The sequence below is a fragment of the Martes martes genome (genome assembly GCF_963455335.1).
Source record: "Martes martes genome assembly, chromosome: 9".
Lineage (NCBI taxonomy): Eukaryota > Metazoa > Chordata > Mammalia > Carnivora > Mustelidae > Martes > Martes martes.
In genome coordinates, this window is record NC_137896.1 from 126,285,350 (window position 1) to 126,306,987 (window position 21,638).

The 21,638-nt window shown below is 34.3% G+C and overlaps 1 protein-coding gene across 1 annotated transcript in view; it reads right to left on the reverse strand.

The window, feature by feature from the left end:
* Positions 1-1,657: 1,657 nt before the first annotated feature.
* Positions 1,658-21,638, reverse strand: part of GEN1 (GEN1 Holliday junction 5' flap endonuclease) — a 29,689-nt gene continuing 9,708 nt past the window's right edge. The window contains exons 4-14 of the mRNA XM_080813221.1: positions 18,626-18,802; positions 16,909-17,019; positions 14,593-14,666; positions 11,425-11,513; positions 9,366-9,516; positions 9,033-9,069; positions 8,861-8,941; positions 7,075-7,205; positions 5,502-5,563; positions 3,643-3,783; positions 1,658-3,122 (exon numbers count right to left, since the gene is read on the reverse strand). Of these exons, the coding sequence (XP_080669347.1) occupies positions 1,810-3,122; positions 3,643-3,783; positions 5,502-5,563; positions 7,075-7,205; positions 8,861-8,941; positions 9,033-9,069; positions 9,366-9,516; positions 11,425-11,513; positions 14,593-14,666; positions 16,909-17,019; positions 18,626-18,802 (2,367 nt within the window). The 3' untranslated portion in view covers positions 1,658-1,809. The remainder of the gene's footprint in view (positions 3,123-3,642; positions 3,784-5,501; positions 5,564-7,074; positions 7,206-8,860; positions 8,942-9,032; positions 9,070-9,365; positions 9,517-11,424; positions 11,514-14,592; positions 14,667-16,908; positions 17,020-18,625; positions 18,803-21,638) is intronic.

Below are 21,638 nucleotides of genomic sequence, written 5' to 3' on the forward strand. Positions count from 1 at the left end.
AAAGTTATTAGTTTTGATGAAGTACAATGTATTTACTTTTGTTGTCTAAGCTTTCGGTGTCTTATCTAAGAAATGATTGCTTAATCCAAAGTTGCAAAGATTTATGCCCATGTTTCCTTCTAAGAATTTATAGTTTGCAACCAGATCTTTGATCCATTTTGAGTTAATTCCGCATATTGTACGAGGTAGTATTCAAAATTCATCCTTTTGCATACAGATATCCAGTAGTGCCAGTAGAATTTGATGAAAGAATACTGTTTCCCCATTGAGTTGTGTTGGTACTCCGGTTGAAAATCAATTGTACATAAATGTTAGAGTATATATCTTTTCCTTCAAGTCTATCCCATTGATCTATATGTGTTCCTTGATGCCACTACAACATATTCTTCATTACTGAAAACTTATAGTAAGTTTCGAAATCAGAATCAGGAGAGGCAAGTCCTCCCATAATTTTTTTTTTGATTGTTTTGCCTATTTTCTGTCCCTTAAATTTCCATAATCATTTTAGAATCAGCTTGTCCATTTGTGCAAAGAAATCAGCTAAAATTGATGTAGATGGCCTTGACTCTATAAATTAGTTTGGGAAATATCTTAATATCAAGTTGTCTGATACAGGAACATGGGATGTCTTTTCATTTATTTAGGTTTTCTTTCTTTCAACAATATTTTGTAGTTTTCAGAGTGTACTCGTCCCAAAGTATTTTATCCTTTTTGATGCTATTGTGAACAGAATTTTCTTAATTTCATTTAGTATTATTCATTGTAGACATAAGAAATATAATTGATGTTTGTATATTGATCTCGTAACCTGAAACCTTGCTGAATCATTTATTAGTTCTCATAGTTTCTAGTGGGTTTGTTAGAATTTTGTATATAACTACCTTGTCACCTGCAAATAGCAAGTTTTACTTTTTACTTTCCAGTCTGGTTACCCTAGACTTTTTGAATGTCAAATAAACTAATGCACAATTTAATATTTAGAGTTACTGAAGTCAACATAGTACAAAAATCTTTTAAAATGAAAAGAAAAAAAGTGCTATGGAAAAAAATGAAAACAGAAAAGCCAATAAATTAGGGGCAAGAATTCTGGTCCCCACACCATTATTAATTAGTTGTGTGATCCTGAGCAAATTTCTAAGTCTCTTATCATTATATTCTATATTGAAAATCTTCCATTTGGCATACCTGTGATTCCTGGGGTTATGTAAGAAATAGCATTCCTCAAGTTTTTTAGCCATTACAACTATAATTTTTACTGATTATACTGAGAATCTTCCTCCTTTTCCATTTTTGCCCTTCACAAAGAGAATAAGGTTACCAACACTGGAAGAGCACAATAACTGTATCTTCATATTGAGAGAAAATAAAACTCCCAGGAAAGGCAAAACAGAAGACACTGAGGGAGTGTAGGCAGTTACAAAGAATTATCCTCATGGTAACAAGCTTAACTATAAATGAGAACTTTAGAGGTTTGTGGAAAAAATGAACAAAAGTGAGCAAATGGATAAAACATTTACTCTAGTACTGTACTAAAATTTTAAAACTTTAAAGAAAAATTAATAAAGATATAAAAAATGGCAAAAGTATGCTTTAAAAAAATACATTATCCTAAGTTTCAAACACAAGGATCACCTTTTAAAACCAAAGTTTTAGACAATATTTTTAATTATAAATTTAATTAAAATGGAAAAGGTGTCTCATGATACACAGAACCACATTACATTTTTATGCCAAATGTAGAGATTCTGCCTCTGCTAGTGCTGATGGTCCTAAAGTACTAAGTCATACTTAAATATTTTTAATTCCATTTCAAGAATTTTGGAACCTTAGTTTTAATCTTTGCCTTAAAGGAAGAGGACTATCCAGAGAATTTCCAGAGTCACCTCTGTCTTTATGACACTGTAGAAAACTCAGAGAACTTTTAGCTGCATCTGGGAAACAGTCCTCTTCATTTCCAGCTGTTTTATAAGCCTGGACACACTGTTCAGTTTCTTTGATATATATTTTAGAGTTATTCAACTTGTTGGCATCATCTTTCTTGAATGGGGCTGGGTTATGCTGCTGAGAACTAGGCTTCATTTTCTGAGTTGTGTTTTTAGCTTTCTCAAACACTGGGACACTCTCTTCATCAGAGGAATGTCTGTCAAGGCAAACGCTCTTCTTCATTACACTTTTCTGAGTAGTTTGCACATCACCTTTTCTACTATGATCTAAAGCAGTATTTGATGGTCCAACTCTAACACTGGAGGTCTTTACTATTGGGTTGTTGACAGAGTAAGATTTAGAAGTATTCATTTTATAGTTTTCTTGAAATAGCTGATCTCCTTTTAGAACTTTAGATTGTCTAGATTCATTTTGCAAATGAATTCCTAGAAGATCCTTTGAAGGATGTGATGGACAATCAGAACCACTCTTAGCAATTAAAGATTCTTTTATGGTACCTAGGGATGGAGTTTTCAGGTCAACATTTGGTTGTGCATTATCCTGAGGATAGGATGATTTTATACGTATTCGTTCCTTTAAAGGCAAATTCTGAAGATGTAAATGAGTAATGCCAGAAAGTAGATGCTCTTCAGGATTAGTCTTTTGAAGACCCTGATCCAACACTTTATTAATCTTTGTGGTACCCCATTCTGATTCACATGATAATTCTTCTGGGAAATTTTTAAAATTTTCAGGGATGGCTGTTTCAAGTTCTGATTTTAAACCATGACAGGAAGTGTTCCTTGGAATAGCTGGTGAATTACTAAAAGAAGTACCTTCCCAGTCAATGGTGCTTAACTGTAGATCAGCAATCACTGATATGTTATGGGATGAGGTACTAGGTTGACTAGCTTCTGGAATTAGAGACTTACTGACAGCTGTAACTTGCTGCATAGCCAAAGGTCTTGGAGAAGACATTAAATGCTCTTGTGTATTTAAACAGAGAGTATCTTCAGGTAAAATCAAGCTATTCAATGATGCAGAAATAGATTCTGCACAATCAGGGGTAATTTCCAAATTTAACTTGGAATTCTGCATAGAAAAGACTTCACATGTGGGGTTTAAAATCATCTGTGACTGGAAACTCGTCACATTATCTGATTCTGGCCAACTGTTTTCTTTAGACTTAATTTTCATGCCTGAAAAGGAAAAAAGACAATACTATTAAAATCTAGTTTATTTTCCTTAACTTGTATAAACAAATAAAGAGTCCAGATCAGAAATCCTCTGTATGAGTAATTCTTATTTTTGTCTTTCTTGTCTCAGTGCATTCCTGGAAACTGTTATAACAACAACATAATTCTTAATAAAATATTATAAACTATTTTCTTTTGGAAACAATGTCATAATTGAATTTGTTTTCCTCATCAAGTTCTAGGAAATAAAGAAAATGTGTTTATGATTCAAAACATGTCATGCATACTAGTTGCTCAATAAGCAATAGTAAAGTTACTATTACCACTTAGGTTAAGTTAGCAGATGCAGAGCAGAAGCAGAATGGTTTACTCGTGGCTTTAAAAAGACAAAGAAGCAAGAGGAAATTCCTAACTCTTGATTTTATAGAACTTTCAGCAAAATTTGGGCAAGATAAGATTCCAACAGAATAGGTAACTCTTCTGTGACATTTGGGTGTGGCATAAATAGCTATCAAATACTTACTTTTTTGTTTCTTCCCTTTCAGTGCTAAATTTTGTTTTTGATAAACAGCAACAATCTCAGGATAAGCTGCTTCAAACAATGATTCTTCTTCTATTGTTTGTAGAACCAATTCTCCATGTTTATCCTCCATAGCATAATGTTCTAAAAGATAAAAAATATAGCAAAAACAGCATTAATTGCAGATTTGTAAATTTCAATTTTTCTAGGTAAAATTAAGTTTACCAGGTAAGCAAAGTCATGTGCAAATTGATAATTCATTACAGATGTTGCTTAACAACATCTCTGTTTTAATACTAGTTGATACTAGTTGATAATGCTAGATAATACTAGTTGATACTAGTTCACTGTTTTAATCTAGTTGATACTAGTATAGAATTGATTTTCTTCTGCCTGGCAAGACCTGGAAAAAGATTCCTTTCAAAATGAGAACTTTAAATTCTCTTATCTAAAGATGGTACCTACAGGATAGAACACTTTGCTTAGATAAGGTTGGTTGCTTTTCATTTAGTATAATGAGTGTTAAATTTCCAGATAAAGATTGGGAATAAACAGTTTCTTAGAACTCCAACATCAACTTTCTTTAGTGATGGTTCCTCAAAAGAACAGAATTGAGGTTACATCCAGGCTCACTGGACTCATAAACAGCTACTAAATGAAAATGAGAATGCTTGCATATAAATTTATAATGTAATTTATAATAAATTTAATATAAAATATATATATTTATAAAATATAATAAATTTATAAAGTAATTTATAATGTGATATATAAATAGACTAGATCCTTATGTTTATCCTACATATGGGAAAAATCGCATGAGAAGCTACACTATAATGAAATATTAGTGGATGAGTTTAAAGTACAAAAAATGGAAACAGATTAACTTACAGTGTTTCGTAGTTAAACTGGCTAGGAGTACATTTTCTCCCTTAAGAAATAGCACCCACAAAGGACAATGCTCTCTTCTTTTCTTTTTCTAATAGGTTTTATTTTTTTATTTGACAGAGAGAGAGAGAGAAAGCAGAAGTAGGGGGAGTGGAAGAGGGAGAGGGGGAAGGAGGCTCCCCACTGAGCAGGGAGTCTGACATGGGGCTCGATCCGACTGAGCCACCCTGGCGTCCCTGACAATGCTCAGTTCTGAACAGAGATGCACTGCCAAATTGGGTTAATGCAATTTTCTTTCCTGAAAATATACTACAGTTGGTGGAACTGTTGCTAAACATCCTCAAAATTCTCTAGCTTTCTGTTTTCTTAGTATTGCTTAGAATGGTTTATCAAATTCCGTATAATTTCATTCTTCAAAATTACCTATAACTTAAACTTTGACAACCTACAGCCTCACTCATTCACATATAATCACACAATCTAATTTCAAAGGCAAATAAAAATGAATTTTGAATTACTTTCCATTTTAAATGATCTGTGCTTTCCTTGCCTTCAGTTTGGGAGCTAATTCAAGAGTTCACTGCATTTTTGCCTACAGCAAAATAAGAGTAATTTGACAACTATAAATTCTCATGAAAACGAAACAGAGTAAAGAAAGGAGAACACTTGCAGCAGCATTTTCTTCAGAAATATGGACCAAAACTACTTCCATATTACATTCTTAAACATTAATTACAATAGAAATGTCAATGTAAGATATTAAGATAAAATTAAAGTTTTTAATATTTACTATTAGTCAAAACTTATTTAAATAGCACAGATAAACTACAAAATCAATCCTCAGTGCATGTGATATGTCTCTTTCCCTCCCTCACGAAGAGAATAAGGTTACCAACATGTTTTACATATGTATATCATATTTGCTAAACATATACGGTTAAATGTTACAAACTTTGCTTAGAGTAAATACATACCAGGCCTTTCCCATTCTATTTCAAAGCAATGAATTCCATTTCTTTTCCGTGTTTTAACAATTCTGAAAAACAAATTCTTTCAATGAGGTCTAACTGCAGGAGTTATTTTGAAATTTTCAATTTGTAGACTGAATTATTAAATTTTCTCTGACTTTTGTTCTATTTTTATAATATTCTAAAAATACTTAAAGAATTATGGCATAGTTATTTTTTTGAATAGTTTATTCAAAAGATAATTTTATTGTTAGATGCACAGAGTTGATAATGGTAATATCCTATCAGTAGATTTCATTATTATTTCAGCATCCTTTCCTCCATAATAATAACTTTTCTTCTAAAGTCTATTTTATTTATGTTAATTTTGCTACATCACTTAGGTAAATATCTATATGATAATCTTTTAAATCTTTTTATCTTCAAATTTTGTGTAGTTTTATTCTGCACATGCCCTATAAATAGCAGAATATTGATGAATTCTGTTTGTTCTCCTACATAATGCCTTTTAATAGATGAGTTTAATCCACTTATATTTATTGTGATCACTGATCTTGCTGGATTCTTTTATACAATTTATTTTCTGTTTTCTGTCACCCAACTTTTTCTTTGCTATGTCCCCTTTCCTCCTTCCTGTACTCTTTATTTTGACAGTCTTACTTTCCTATTTTATGTATTGGTTTCAAAGATAGAGATTGCACTTCTGGTGTTTTAGTGGTTACTGTTCATTGTTTACATGCATGCTCTGGAAGTTTTAGTTTATTATCATCATTGCATATTAATCATCAAGCATTTTGCAGCTATTTATATATGTATTTTTCCAGTTAGTTTATTAAATAAGCTAAATACATTTTATTCATTTCTCTTTATGGTTGACTACTGTTTTTTGTTATCTACATCATCCCTCTGGGTTCATTTTTCTTCTGGCTTAGGTACCCCCTTTAAGAGTGCTGTTAATGAGGATCTGTGATTTATTCACCAACAGTAAATAAGGCTTAAATGATGTTTAGGCTGCCAATTATTTTTACTCAAAACTTTGAAATGTGACTCTAGCATTCTGTCATGAAAAATTTATGCTACCAGATTGTCATTCCTTTGTAGTTTATCATTTTTCTTTGATAATTCCTCCCCGACTTTTAGTTTATAAGTTTTTAAATCTTTAGAAAAGTTTCAAGAATGGCACATTGAATACTCATATACCTTTTGCTGAGTTTTACTAATTCCCAGTTCCCATGCCTCCACTTTACATTTTTGATCCCTTTCTGGTTCACTGAAATAGTTCTGTGGTTAAGCTTGGCTATATCATTTTATATTTATTTCTTTTAATAATCTGTTATTATTACTATTTGAAGCAGAAAAGTATGTGAAGACATGAACTTACTGTTATCTTGAATGTAAACCCTGAATAAACTTTGAATATTTCATACTAGACTTTTACTCCATTTTTATATAACAAAGAGCTATATATCCCACTACTAAAAGTATTAAGATTATTAAAGGTATTAATAAGATTATTATATAGATCATAAGATACTCAAATGGAAACACAGAGACTTCTTTGTACAATTCTTCGTATTACCGAATTGGCTGTAGTTGATTAGAATTCCTTCTACCAAGCTTTCTTTCTATCATGTCATAGTGGGTCAAAAGCACTAACAATTTCTCACATGCATAGTGATTGGGCCATTCCATTTTTTCAAGAGTAAATCTCTGTAAATATAAAACAAATAAAACAAGATTTCGTTATCTATTAGAGACAAACAGCCCTCTCAGGTAATATCATTTTTTTCTTACAGAACTAACATTAGTTAAAATAGTATCAATGAGAATATTCCCAGAAAGAACAATAAGCCTCCTAAGGAGGCAATGTTGCATAAGGAGTAAGTGTGAGACTTGTCAGTTTGAACCCCAGTATGATTATTTCCAAGATGTTGGGTAAATTACTTAATTTCTTTTAGCCTCAGGATTTCCATCATAAAATATATCCCAACTCAGAGATTATAAAGATTAAGTGAGGTTACATGTAATGTATCAAATATGATAGCAAATTTTAATGTTCAATAAATGCTGGTTGCATTAGTATTATTGTTGTTGGTAGGGATAGGCAACAAGTACTTACAATTTATTGAACTACTCTGCTTCCCTAGCCACTATATTAGGGGTTACTATAAATAATCTCATTTAGGGTGCCTGGGTGGCTCAGTGGGTTAAAGCCTCTGTATTCGGCTCCGGTCATGATCCTAGAGTCCTGGGATCGAGCCCCACATCGGGCTCTCTGCTCAGCAGGGAGCCTGCTTCCTCCTCTCTCTCTGCCTGCCTCTCTGCTTACTTGTGCTCTCTGTCTGTCAAATAAATAAATAAAATCTTAAAAAAAAAAAATCTCATTTAATCTTCATAGTGACTTCATAAAATAAGTAGTATTATTTCTCTTTTGAGGATAACACATATACAAGGTCACATAGTAAGTGATAGATGGTCCAAACTTAAAGTTAGTTCACTGATTAAAAATCCCAATGCCGACATAGCATAATGTACAAACTTGTCAAATCACCAAGTTGTACACTTGAGACTAATGTAATCTTGTGTGTCAACTATATAAAGAAAAAAAAAATTCCATTGCCCTTGTAAACTTTTATTTATTTATTTATTTAATGTTTATTTATTTATTTGACAGACAGAGATCACAAGGAGGCAGAGAGGCAGGCAGAGAGAGTGAGTGGAAGAAGCAGGCTCCCCTGCTGAACAGAGAGCCCGATGCGGGGCTCGATCCCAGGACCCTGGGATCATGACCTGATCTGAAGGCAGAGGCTTTAACCCACTGAGCCACCCAGGTGCCCCAAACTTTTATAACAACATATTTATTTCTCACATTCTCTGGGTATTACACCCTGCCCCCAATATCTTCTCAAATACAATGAATCTGTACATGGTACATAAGGTGTCTTCTAAAGGGCATAATTATGGTTTGTCTTGTGGTCTGCGAAGTATGGTTCTTATGTGGCAAAGGAATGAGGATTAGAAATAAATGCTGAGGGGCACCTGGGTGGCTCAGTAGGTTAAAGCCTCTGCCTTCGGCTCAGGTCATGATCTCAGGGTCCTGGGATGGAGCCCCGCATCAGGCTCTCTGCTCAGCGGGGAGCCTGCTTCCCCCTCTCCCTGTCTGCCTCTCTGCCTACTTGTGATCTCTGTCTGTCAAATAAATAAATTAAAAAAAAAAAAAAAGAAAGAAAGAAATGCTTAAAAATACATGTGCAGTCAAAGAGTCAAAGCTGTTTTAAATCTCCTCTCAGACCAAAGTGATTATCCCTTCTTATCTTCCTAGTACACAACTACATAGTATAAAGTAAGTATTTATTTTCCCATACCTGAAACAACAATAAATCAGGTCTTCGGTACCTGATTACTTTCACCAATTTATCCTTGTTAAGAAGGAATTCTTGAATAACCTAGCAAGAGAAAATAAAATAGAAATTCAGACTTCAGACTTTTTAAAAGAACTTCTGAAATAAGACATACATTTGAATTATCAGCTATTACCTCATGGAATGGGAATCCCTCACAACTGCAAGCTTTTCTGAAAATAAATTATATACATGTTGTTAATATCATCAGGCAATTTTAGATTTTAAATTCATTTCATCCAATCTCTGCTGATTTAATGAAAAATGCCCTTGGATAATATCCTAGTCATCAAACTTCTCTTTGAATAACTACTAAGTCACTGTCTTCTGAGATAGCCTAAAATTTGAACTGAATCAAAAAGCGGATTTTGTGAAATGTTACTAATCTAGACACGGGGGAAGGGTAATTCAACTAGAGGTGTATAAATAGGTTAGGACAGAAAAAAAGGAGTCAAAAGAAAGAACTTACTTCTTAATGCTGTTCTCTATGGCGCTCAGTTGTCTGTCATGCTCTGCACGGTGCCACTCACAAGGACAACAGTATTCATAATCATGTGGCTCACAATACTGATTAGTTTTACAGAGTTTGCATCCATTATGTACATGATCCTTAGATGAACCTTTATGAAAACACAAAGAAGTATGATTTTCACTGCTTTTTGATTTACGTTCTATATCATTTCATTTTTTTGCTCTTATCCAAATTTTTAAAAATTAACATGGTGTAGTGAAGTCCTTAGCATATAGAAAGATTCTAATACATTTAGGTTGAATAGAATAATGCATACTATAATAATTCTTAAGACAACGTAGATCCTGAGCTCTTACATGACAATTTTTTGTTGTTTTTATAGAATATTCTTCTATCTGAAACTGTTAACTTATAACTAGAGATTATAATTTTATAATAATCGACAACAGAAAACTCTGTGGTGTATTTGGTAACTACATGCAAGAAAAGTAGGATGTAATCACTAACATTAAAAAGGTTTATTTATGGGATGCCTAGGTGGCTCAGTTGGTTGAATATCTGCCTTCAGCTCAGGTCATAGCCCCAGGGTCCTGGGATTGAGCCCCACATTGGGTTTTCTGCTCATCAGGGAGTCTGCTTCTCCCTCTAACTCTCCCTCTGTGCTTATCCTCACCTCTCTCAAATAAATAAATAAATACAATCTTAAAAGAAAAGGATTCTTTACTTAACAGAATAATTCATGAAATGGTTTCTTTAATGAGAATATTAAAAGAATGTAACAGTTAATTACCTATGCTAGTGTCTAGCCCTCAGTAAACTTCACAGCTACTTTTAAACTGTCCTTGGAACATGAATGAATTATGACTATGGCACAGGTGTAGGGCCCTAGTTCCCTTTCGAAAGAAAGCATGACCACCTTTAACATTGTTTTGAGAACACAGAAGAGCACACATAATTGATAGGAACTAAAACTGTCATTTATAAAGTATCAAAAAACTACAGAATTGAATTCTATAAAGTATCCTATAGAAACATTTATATCTTCCATGATTTCATCTGTAATATAATAATGCTTATAAACACATACTGAGACAAATAGACAAAGAATTTTTTTTATTTTTAATTTTTATTGTTATTTTTTAAAGGTCTCATTTAAGAGTTAGAGAGAAAGAGCATGAACTGGGGGGAGAGGAGGTAGAAGGAGAGAGAGAAGTAGTCTCCCTGTGGGTGGGATGCCTAACACAGAGCTCAATTCCAGGACTCTGAGATCATGACCTGAGCCAAAGGCAGATGCTTAACCATCTGAGCCACCTAGGAACCCCAAGAATTTCCTTTAAAAGATGAGCTCATAAGATCTCTTACTCTCTCCTGGGAGCAAATTGTGTTTCTGATCTAGTACACACTAATGACATCTTTTTTTTTTTTTTTTTACCAAGACTAATGAAGAGGAACCAAGTTATTTTCAATAATAATAAACATGTACTAGAAATTAGTAGTGTTATTTTTAAAGATTTTATTTATTCATGGAGAAGAGAGATCACGAGCAGTAGGGAGGGTAGAGGGAGAAGCAGACTGCCTGCTGAGTAGAATGCCTGACATAAGACTCATTCCAGGACCCCAGGATCATGACCTGAGCTGAAGGCAGGCACTTAACCAACTGAGCCACCTGGACACCCTAGAAATTAGTTTTAAGTCACTTTTTTTATGCAAATAAAACCAAATGGTTTTAGTTTGATTTCCCCCTAAGATTTAGCAGCATGACATTTCTTTTTTTTGTTTAAATGGATTTCTATATTGAAAACGTAATTTTAACATCTATATAATTTGGTATCATAGTTTGAAACTGCACTTACGCTGTGCTTATCATTTACATCCTATTATTTCATTCGAATAACATCTATTGAATGTCTATTATGCATATGAGACACAACTCCTGACACTGAGGATTTTCAGGCTACTGAGGAAGAGAGTAAGTAACAAGTATTATAAGAACAGGATGACAATGTGGGTATCAGACAGTAATGTTCTAGAGATTTCATTCCCTATGTCTGCTTACCTGGATGGGAACACACAGAACAATGGGCCGGTTTTTTAATAGCTAGTGGTTGTGGATCAGAGAATGATTCTTCATTCCACTGAGTAAACCTGAAAGAAAAAAAAAAAAAGATATTAAAAGGAAAAATGACACAAAACAAAAACAAGGTCACCAAAATGCTCTGCTCTCAAATGCCAGGCTATTCTGTTCCCTTCCTTACCTTCCCACTTGTTTTCTCTCTGATGATAGATAAAGTCACTGGCCCAGCCTGGGAAAACCCTCAATCTATGCACCCCAATTTAAAAATGTGGCCCCAAGGATAACAGAGTTGCAACAGGGGGAAGAGAGAATCAGATGGTTACAGAGGAAAAAAGAAGGAAGACAGAGGAGTGGAAGGGAAGGGAGGAGGAAAGTGAAGGAGGGAAGGTGAAGGAGGGATAAGGAGAAGAAGAGAAAAAAAATATGTACTCATATATTCACGTACTCATACGTATATATTCATATATTCATTCAGTTTGGGGATGTTTCCTTTTTAGAGAATCTTAAGTTAGGCAGCAAGATGTAAGGATAGGGGCGCCTGGGTGGCTCAGTGGGTTGGACCTCTGCCTTTGGCTCAGGTCATGGTCTCAGGGTTCTGGGATGGAGCCCTGCGTCAGGCTCTCTGCTCAGCAGGGAGCCTGCTTCCCAACCCCCCCCCCCCGCCTGCTTGTGATCTCTGTCAAATAAAATGGATGAAATCTTAAAAAAAAAAAAAGATGTAAGGAGAATGACTTGTATATATGTCTTTTTGATCTCTTTTCTGTGTGAGTACAAAACAAATAGAATGATGTACGTGAACATTTTCCCATATCAGGAATAGGGTGAAGGGTAAACTATAAAACTAAATAGAACATTAAGTTTCTAAGTAAAAACTTTAAAAAATCTAGATCTGAAATTATCATTTCCTTAATCTCTTATGTAAACTGCAAAACATTGCCTGTTCAACGAATGATTTTAAGGAAAATGTGTATCTGTTAAGGTTTCTACTAAATAAAGGTTAATTTTATTTTTGGCTAAAGTTCGAGGCAACATAAAGCCACCAAGGGGATAATTAAGAGGATAATTAAGGGGATAATTAAGTATTCCTCATAAAAACAAGTGCTCTGAATTATGTTTCTCTACTTACAGAAGTTAAAGGTCTAACAAAAAATTAAATTATCTCTTCAGTTCATTGTGCAGTGTCTGGTACTAGGAGTTATTATTTGGCTTTTGGAATTTCTGTCCCATTTACTACAAAGATCAAGTATGAGCTTGCTAAAAATGAAGCATTAATAGATTCTGGATAAATAAACAGAACTTTAAATGTGGGAGAAAAAGAGGGGGAAAGTCAATCTATATTAAAATTAGAATGATACATAATGATAATAAGAAAGGTAATTTTATTCTTTTCAAATGTTCAAACATTTCATAAAATGTTGCCAAAAGCACATATTTGCTGACACTACGTCAATAAGGATGATTTGTAGTCAGCCAAGTCCCACACCTTCTTTTCATTCTTCATATTATTCTTCACAATTCCCAAATGATTCCATGACAAAGTATAGCTTTTTTTCCTGCTTTGGCACAGTACTCACTAATACCAGCAACATATTCATTAAAGTCTTAGATCTGTCAGTAGCTTTATATCTGGAAGAGCTCCTTCTTATTCACTCCAAACTTTATTATCATTAATTCATAATTAACATTAATATAAACCATTGCTTTCATTAAGTAAACATACTTCACATGCTTTCAAAACTAAATAGCACAGTTGGTAAACTTCCATATATTCCATACCTTAACTTTTTTGAATCCTCAAATTGCGCAGTCTAAATTGATTAGAATATATTACTAAATACGTGGCTACAGAACAAAGGGCATTCAAGTAAAAATTGTGATCAAGTGTTATATGTATTTAAATACTTGCAATATGTCAGGCATTTCACTCAGAGAATAAATAAGGTATCAAAAATATTTTATATCAAAAATAATTTTAAATATAAAATTATTTTATGGTTATATTTACCTTGGTGGTAAAACAGTCTAAAATAGCCTGTGGTAAAAGCACATGGTTATAAAAAACACATTTGGCGTCTTACTACTTCTGTATATAGTGACCTAATAGTGAAAAAAATATAGTATGGTTTAGGATGTATATTCTTATCTTTGGAAATCTCATAATTAAAAAAAAAGTTTTTATTTTATTGTTATTATTTATTTTAAAGATTTTATTTTGCGGGGGGTGCCTGGGTAGCTTAGTTGGCTAAACCTCCGACTCTTGACTTCAGCTCAGGACATGATCTCAGGGTTGTGAGACTGAGCCCCAGGTGGAGTGCCATGCTCAGTGGGGAGTCTGCTTGAGATTCTCTCCCTCTCTCTCCCTCTGCCCCCTCCCCACTTCCACACACACTCTCTCTAAAATATATAATAAATAAAAAATCTTTAAAAAAGCGATTTTTTAAAGATTTTAAGTAATCTCTACACCCAACATGAGGCTCGAACCCACAACTCCAAAATCAAAGCATGCTCCACTGGCTGAGCCAGTCAGCCATCCTCAAAATCAGTGATTTTAGGGGCGCCTGAATGGCTTAGTCAGTTGAGCAATAGCTCCTGATTTTGGCTTAGGTCATGATCTCAGGGTAGTGAGATGAAGCCCCATGTCAGGCTCTGTGCTCAGAGTAGAGTCTGCTTGATACTCTGTTTCTCTCTCTCCTTCTGCCCCTCCCACCACTCACGCTGACACATGTGCTCTCTCTCAAATAAATAAATAAATAAATAAACAAATAAATAAATAACATCTTAAAAAAAATCAGCAACTTTAAATGAAAATATAGAGCAGTTTAAAAATATAAAACCTAGGACGTGCCTGGGTGGCTCAACTGGTTAAGCACCCGACTCTTGATGTGGGCTCAGGTCATGATCTTGGGGTTGTGAGATCAAGTCCCACGTGGGGCTCTGCGCTGGGCATGGAGCCTGCTTAGGATTCTCTCTCCCTCTTCCCCCTCCTCAAAAAATATAAATAAAAATAAAAAATCTTATACTACAACTGAATTGAATATATATACTTTTTGTAATATAATACTTTTTGTATAATACTTTTTGTAATAGTCGCTATTCAGTTCAACAAAAATAAATGTCTAATGTCACAAGAAGAGAGTCATTTTTAGTTACCTTTGAAGTAAACTTTGCCCTTTCAAAGTCTGTATAAGTTTTAATGCTCGCTCTTTGCCAACTCCAGGGACTCCCTTTCAGAAAGTGGAAAAGAAATGCAAATTTTAGTCACTGGGGAATGGAGAAATAAAGCATGACATGTCCATTCAATGGGAGGTTGGGCAGCTGACAGAATAAGGTAACTACGTAATCACAGAAAAAAGATGTGTAAGATACCTTGCCACATGTAAAATAATAACTGCAGAATAGCCCACCAAATAGATTTGTAAGTAAAATGACTATGATTTTGTTAATCTGTGCAAATCTAAAAGTGACAGGATTATATACTAAATCACTGACAGTGTTTATTTTAAGGGAGGGAGGAACAGAACTTTAAAGGGCTTTCACTTTTTACATTAATTATTTTGATAGTCTTTTAATTTGACCTAACTTCAGGTTATATTTGTAATCAGAAAAAGCATGTTCATTCACTTAGATGAACACTTAATATACAGCCAGACATCAAAAGAGAACAAAGAAGAGTTCCAAGTTAACTCTTGAAGTTAATAACTTAAGAAAAATGAAAACAAGTGTTAAGTTGCCAACCGACACACAAAAATGTTAATGCACGTGTATTTGCATAACAATTTCTGGTTTGAGTCTTCTAGTTTATGAATATATCTGTACAAGCAGGGCTGTTATTTAGTCAATATGTACTTGACATATGACATACCAGTGTTAAAGTATTTCCAAATTGGTTACTGCACAAGCATCCTAAGGGCTTGCTGGCAAAGGGATCTCCCTCCAGCCTGAATCCCCTTCCCAATCCCCATACACTCAGGATCAGCTACCAACAGGGTAGCACCTGGTGTGACAGCGGTCCCCAGAAGTCTTGTTTCATGGCTACAGCCTATCTTTTAGGCATACACATTGCTAGACATTTTGTATATCACCTTTCTTATATTAGCATTTAGCTACATGTTAAGTTTTTAAAGGTAAATCATGTTAGTCCATAAGTGGTAAAAAATCTTTAAGTAGAACAAAATAAACAGATACCAAGGATAGAAAATGTCAAAATAGTTAAGGAATACATAATGTAACATCACTGTAGATAAAATTGGTTTCTGTGAGTTTCATTTTGCAAGTTTTTTCTTACATTTAACATTTGGCTGTTTCTAAACTTTAATTATGATATAATTACATATGGGAAATAAGAATCTTCTATTTCAGAATAAGTATTATAATAAGATAATTACTTTTGCTTTATTTAAAGGTTTCCCTCCTCCTGTGCTTCCTTTTCTTATTAGCTAAAAAAAGTGATTTCTCTCTCTGGTCACTGATGACATAAGTTAGAAATGATGGCTAATAATTTTACTATCCTGCTATTTTTTCCTCTCTCCTAAACTCTGATGAAAAAACATAGAGATGTCATCCTTGTTAGACTTCTCCTGGGGATAGAATAATAGTATAATGAAGGATTTAATAAGAACATACAGATGATCAGTAGGGACCTAATGACGGGACGACATAGTAAGAACTACAATTCAAGGCATTCCATATTTTTAAATATATTTAGGAATGGGGTTCGCCTTGTAATTTTTTTTTAACATATAATGTACTATTTGTTTCTGGGGTACAGGTCTGTGATTCATCAGTCTTACACATTTCATAGCACTCACTATAGCACATACCCTTCCCAATGTCCATCACCCAGTCACCCCATCCCTCCCACCCACCTCTCCTTGTAATTCTTAATTTATCGCTCACCTATTAGAATACCTATTTGTTACAGGGTACTTTACTTTGCATCTTAAATAAAATATTTTCATGAACAAAGCTCAATTCAATGCTAAGAGGCAAAGAAGGATGAATGGCTTACCCCAATAATCATGTTGCCTAGCAACAGTAATAATACTGAGCATGTGCACAGCTGGAAAGCTGCAAGGGAGATTGAAAACCAAAAAACAGACAAAACAGTGATAGAAATTAATACTGGCATGACACAAGAAAAGAATAATTCCTGTATTTTTTTTTAAATGGTAGTAAAACTTGAATGCCAATCTCTTAGTTTAGAGTAATGGTTTACTGACATGCAAGCTGTGGGACTCGTTATTGTTCCATTCTTATTTATACATTCAGTGTCACAATGAGCCAGTTTTTTAAATGTCACTTGAAATGCTGATTATTTTCTTTAGTAAATTGTTTATTATGCCTAAAATTATACTCTAAATTAGGTTCTTAATCAGATAGCTATATTATTTTCATATTTATGCAGCATGTAAGGTATCAAAAAAGACACATTATGACTAGTAAGTAAATACAACAATCTAAGCATACCTTCGGAAGATAATCACAGCCCAGTAGTATAGCTAGTCCAACCAGAGCATCTCTATCTAAACCTAGTTTACTCTCAATAGATGACATTGTATAACAATCAACATGTGGATCCTAGAAAAAAGTACAGATTTAGTTTAATCTTCAATAAGTAAGCATTTGTAGATTAAACATTACAAAAAAGAATTTGTCTCTAAATGCTTAATTATTCCTAAAAGCTAAAATAGGAAAAAAAAATTATCCTGATCACCAGAATCTTCACAGAATATAACACTTCAATATCTGGAAATAAAGTCATAGTTTCAAAAACTGGCTTGAAAAATAAACTATAATAGTCAAAATTTTCCTCTTTATTATTTTTTGAGGTCTACAAAAGATTTTCGTCTTACAGAATTAGACACTGTAAAGTGAATATTGTAAAAAGTAAACATTCTCTGTAATTTCAACATCTAAAGTTAACCATTATACTCTTATTAATAGTATAGTGCATATTCTTTTTATTAGTTCAGAGGTAGAATTTAGTGATCCATCAGTTGCATATAACATCCAGTGCTCATTCCATCAAGTGCCCTCCGTAATGCCCATCACCCAACTACCCCTTCCCCCCGACCCACCTCCCCCCAGCAAATCTCAGTTTGTTTCCTAGAGTTCAGTGTCTCTTATGGTTTGCCTCCCCCTCATGCATATTCTTCCAAAAAACACTTTGACATATGTATACAAATATTTATTATTATTGGTTGTATTTAGAATTATATAAAAGCACTATTTTGTAACATTTTTTGCTCACTAATACATCTTTAATATCAATAAAACATATCTGTTTATTTATTTTTTTAAAGATCAAGACCTGAGCTGGGATCAAGAGTCAGCTGCTTAACCAACTCAGTCACCCAGGTGCTCCAATACTATCTTTTTAATGACTGCTTGCTACTAATAAAATGGACTCTGAGGCAATGTCTCTCAGTGGGAACACTATTAGCATTTTCAGAAAGATCAGAGAATTATCTGGCAAGAGGTTTAGCTTTCCTGGCTCCAATCTACCAAATGTCAATATAATCTCCCTTGCCCAACTTTGAATAGTTACAATCAAAATTTCCCCTGGCAATACCTCTCTGAGAACCACGGCTGTGTTTAATCATTCCCTAGAAATGGGCATTTGAGGAGTGCTGAGTGGCTCAGTCAGTTAAGCACCTGACCTCCGCTTAGGCCATGATCTCAGGGTCCTAGGATCAAGCCCAGTGTCAGGATCTGGGCTCAGCTCTTCCCCCTGCTCATGCGCGATCTCTCTCTCTCTCAAATAAATAAATAAAATCTTAAAAAAAAAAAAAAGGGCACTCGGGTTGTTTGCCTCATTTCTGTACTTACTAACAATGCTGCAATTAACATCCTTGTACATCTCTTCTTGCATACTTACAGGTGTTTTTGAGGATACATTACTAAAAATGGAAATTCTGGGTCAAAGCAAGACATTTCATATGCATTTTTATAATACATTATTGAAACTGCCTTAGAATTAAATCATGTGAAACAAATCAAGCCCTTAAAAGAGAAATCCACTTTTCAGAGAAAATGAACTATGTGTCAATATCTGTAACCATATTTCATTTCATTTTGCAACTGTTATGTGCCAGGCATTATGGTAAGTATTTTACACCATTTAATAATCACTTTTCAAAAGGTGTTCTGTGGAACAAATGCTGAAAATGAGAAAGAAAAGTACCTTGGTATTCATAGTGAAATTCCTATAAACGGTCTGGGCGCCATAGAGGAAAGCATCCCCATCATCAGTGAGGCAGCCATCTACGTAACCACTGGCATTAAGATAAGCACACATGGCTTCCGCTTCCCCAGCAGCTTGGACCCAGGGAATTCCTAAGCAATCCAGCATATCGAGACACTGAAAAGAAAACACAGATGCAAGAAATCTAAGAACACCATTTTATTGCTATTTTTTCCAGTGTCAGTAAATGACTTCTGGGTTATAATTTGTTAACTATTTAGGTGTTTTACAAATTGTGATCTTTAAGAAACGATTGGAAATCTGAATACTGAATACTTTATGGCATTAAAGAATGCTAAACTTTAGGTGTGATAATTAAGAAATGTAGTTTGGTTATGTTTTTATTTATTTTTAAAGAGTCCTTATTTTTTGACATAGATATTGAAATACTGAAACTAAGGCAATATTATGTGTGGGATTTGCTTCAGAATGACGTGGGAGTAGGGAGTGAGTGGCGACACAGATAAAACAAGATTGGCTAAGAGTTGCTAATTGGTCAAGACTGATGATGGGTTACTTTTATATTGATTTAAATTTTCTATAACGAAAGCTTTAAAAATGTCAATTAAAGAGCAATCCACATTCAATTGAAAATTAATTTAAAAATTACATTTTGGGGACGCCCGGGAGATTCAGTTGGTTACGTATCTGCCTTCAGCTCAGGTCAGGATCTCAGGGTCCTGGAACTGAGCCCCAAGTTGGGTTTCCTGCTTAGCGGAGAGTCTGCTTTTCCCTCCCCCTCTGCTCCCCACACCCACCCCACTCATTCTAATAAATGAAATCTTTTTTAAAAGCTTTATTTTAGAAAAAGCATTAAATATTCAATTTTCATTGTTTTGTTCAATGTTATCTCAAGATTTAAAAGAAATCTTTAAATGATTATTAATTACATTAAGATTTACATCTGCAAAACTACAAAAATTCCTCTCACATGATGGTCAACTTAATATGAGCTCTTCCAAAGAAGATGCTGTTATCAAATTTTACTTGAGACCTTACAGTTTTCTTCTTTTCCTCTACCATGTCCATACAATGAAACTCTCATGTTGTGGGAAAGCACATAGGGACCAGTTGTTGATTTGTTCCCCGAAGTCAAATGTCTATGCAGGGTGGTTCTAGCCATGTGCTGATTTATAAATAATCCTCAGTGAGTTTCCTTTGTGTTACGAGTTGAATCCAGATGAACAGCTTGTAGTCTAGCCTTAACAGCCTAAGGCACTCTTTCTTGTCACTCATGCACTTTACAATGAGAAATACTGGGAATGGCGAGGAAAAGAGGCTTTTAACCTGTAGTTTCTAGAGACTGATGCTGTAAATATCATGTTTTGCTTTAACTGACTGCTTGCATGACTATTACATAATAAAAAACCTCTGCCAGATGTTGCCCAAGGCAGACAGGGTTAAAAAAGACAAAGTACTATGTTGGGGGAAAAAAAAGGTACTTTCCAGGTCTCTGGCTGGGTGACTTTAGGGAGATAGTTTTGATACTTCTGCCTTCCTCTAGATAAGGAATATCCTTCCAGGGGCTCCTGGGTGGCTCAGTTGGTTAAGCATCTGCCTTCAACTCAGGATCAAGCTTCGTGTCCAGCTCCCTGCTCAGCGAGGAGTCTACTTCTCCCTCCCCCTCTGCCCCTCCCCCGTTTGAGATCCTTCTCTCTCTCATTCTTAAATAAATAAATAAAATCTTAAAAAAGAAAGAAAGAAAGCAAGGAAGCAAGAAAGATCCTTTCATAATAAACAAGAGAGTTTGGAACTTATTTCAGATTCCTGCATTATTTGTCATTCCAACTCTTCAAAAACCAGCACAGAATTTGTGATGAGGCTGGTTATAAATCTCCCTACCCCAAGTCTATCATGTGGGGTGGTATTAGAGGAAAACCAATTTGTGTTTCATCCTTATACCTAAAAGATGGCAGTGGGTTAGCAAGAAGTAGGGCCTAGTAACTAAGAGTACAGATAAATGAAAATGAATTTTTTATTCATTCAGGCAACACTGAACAGTGACACAAAATGCTTAGGAACACCACAATTACTACAATTACTACAATAAAGAAATAGAAACGGAGCAATTTTCTCAAGAAGAGATGAACGTCTTGTTACTTTGTACTGGCTATTTCATGCCCTCAGTATGTGGACCACAGATATTTCCAGGAACAGACAATGTAAGAAATAATTAGAATCTAGTACAGATATTTTCTTCAACTACTGATAGTCATTATGGTGGAAAGATCACTAATTGGAAACAATTTTTTAAGATCACATTACAAATAGAAAATAAAATTTTAAGAGAAAAATGATTATTATTTTATGTAATATCTTTTAAAAGAAATGAAAATTTTAACCACAATTAAAAAGAAAATTGGGACGCCTGGGTGGTTCAGTTGGTTAAGCATCTGCCTTTGGCTCAGGTCATGATCCTGGGGTCTTGGGTTCAAGCCCTGCATCAAGCTCCCTGCTCGGCTGGGAGCTTGCTTCTCTCTCTTCCTCTGCCTGCTACTCCCCCTGCTAGTGCTCTCCCCCTCTCTCTCCCTGTCAAATAAATAAAATCTTTTAAAAAAAGAAAGAAAGAAAAGAAAAATGGAGATATGAGTTAAAAGCAAATATAATAGAAGTATATATCTTTAACATAAAGAACTTGAACAACAAAAACAAATTAAAACCTCAAAAGATTCGTCAGGCAAGGACAATGGCCCTTCATCAACTGAGACACTAAAAACTAAAATGTTTAACCTTACCATTAAAAGACCAATACACATTAAGTATGTATTATATGTATTTATATGTATTACATAAACAAATATCTTTGTTTTTGTATACTAAATAATACAAAGATAAGCATCCTAGCACCCAATGTTCTTCAGGCGCACTGAAACTGCACATCTCAGATCTGTGCTGGTGAAAGTGATTGGCGAGAACTATAAAATCATTCCCAAACTTTGGTCTATCCATCCCA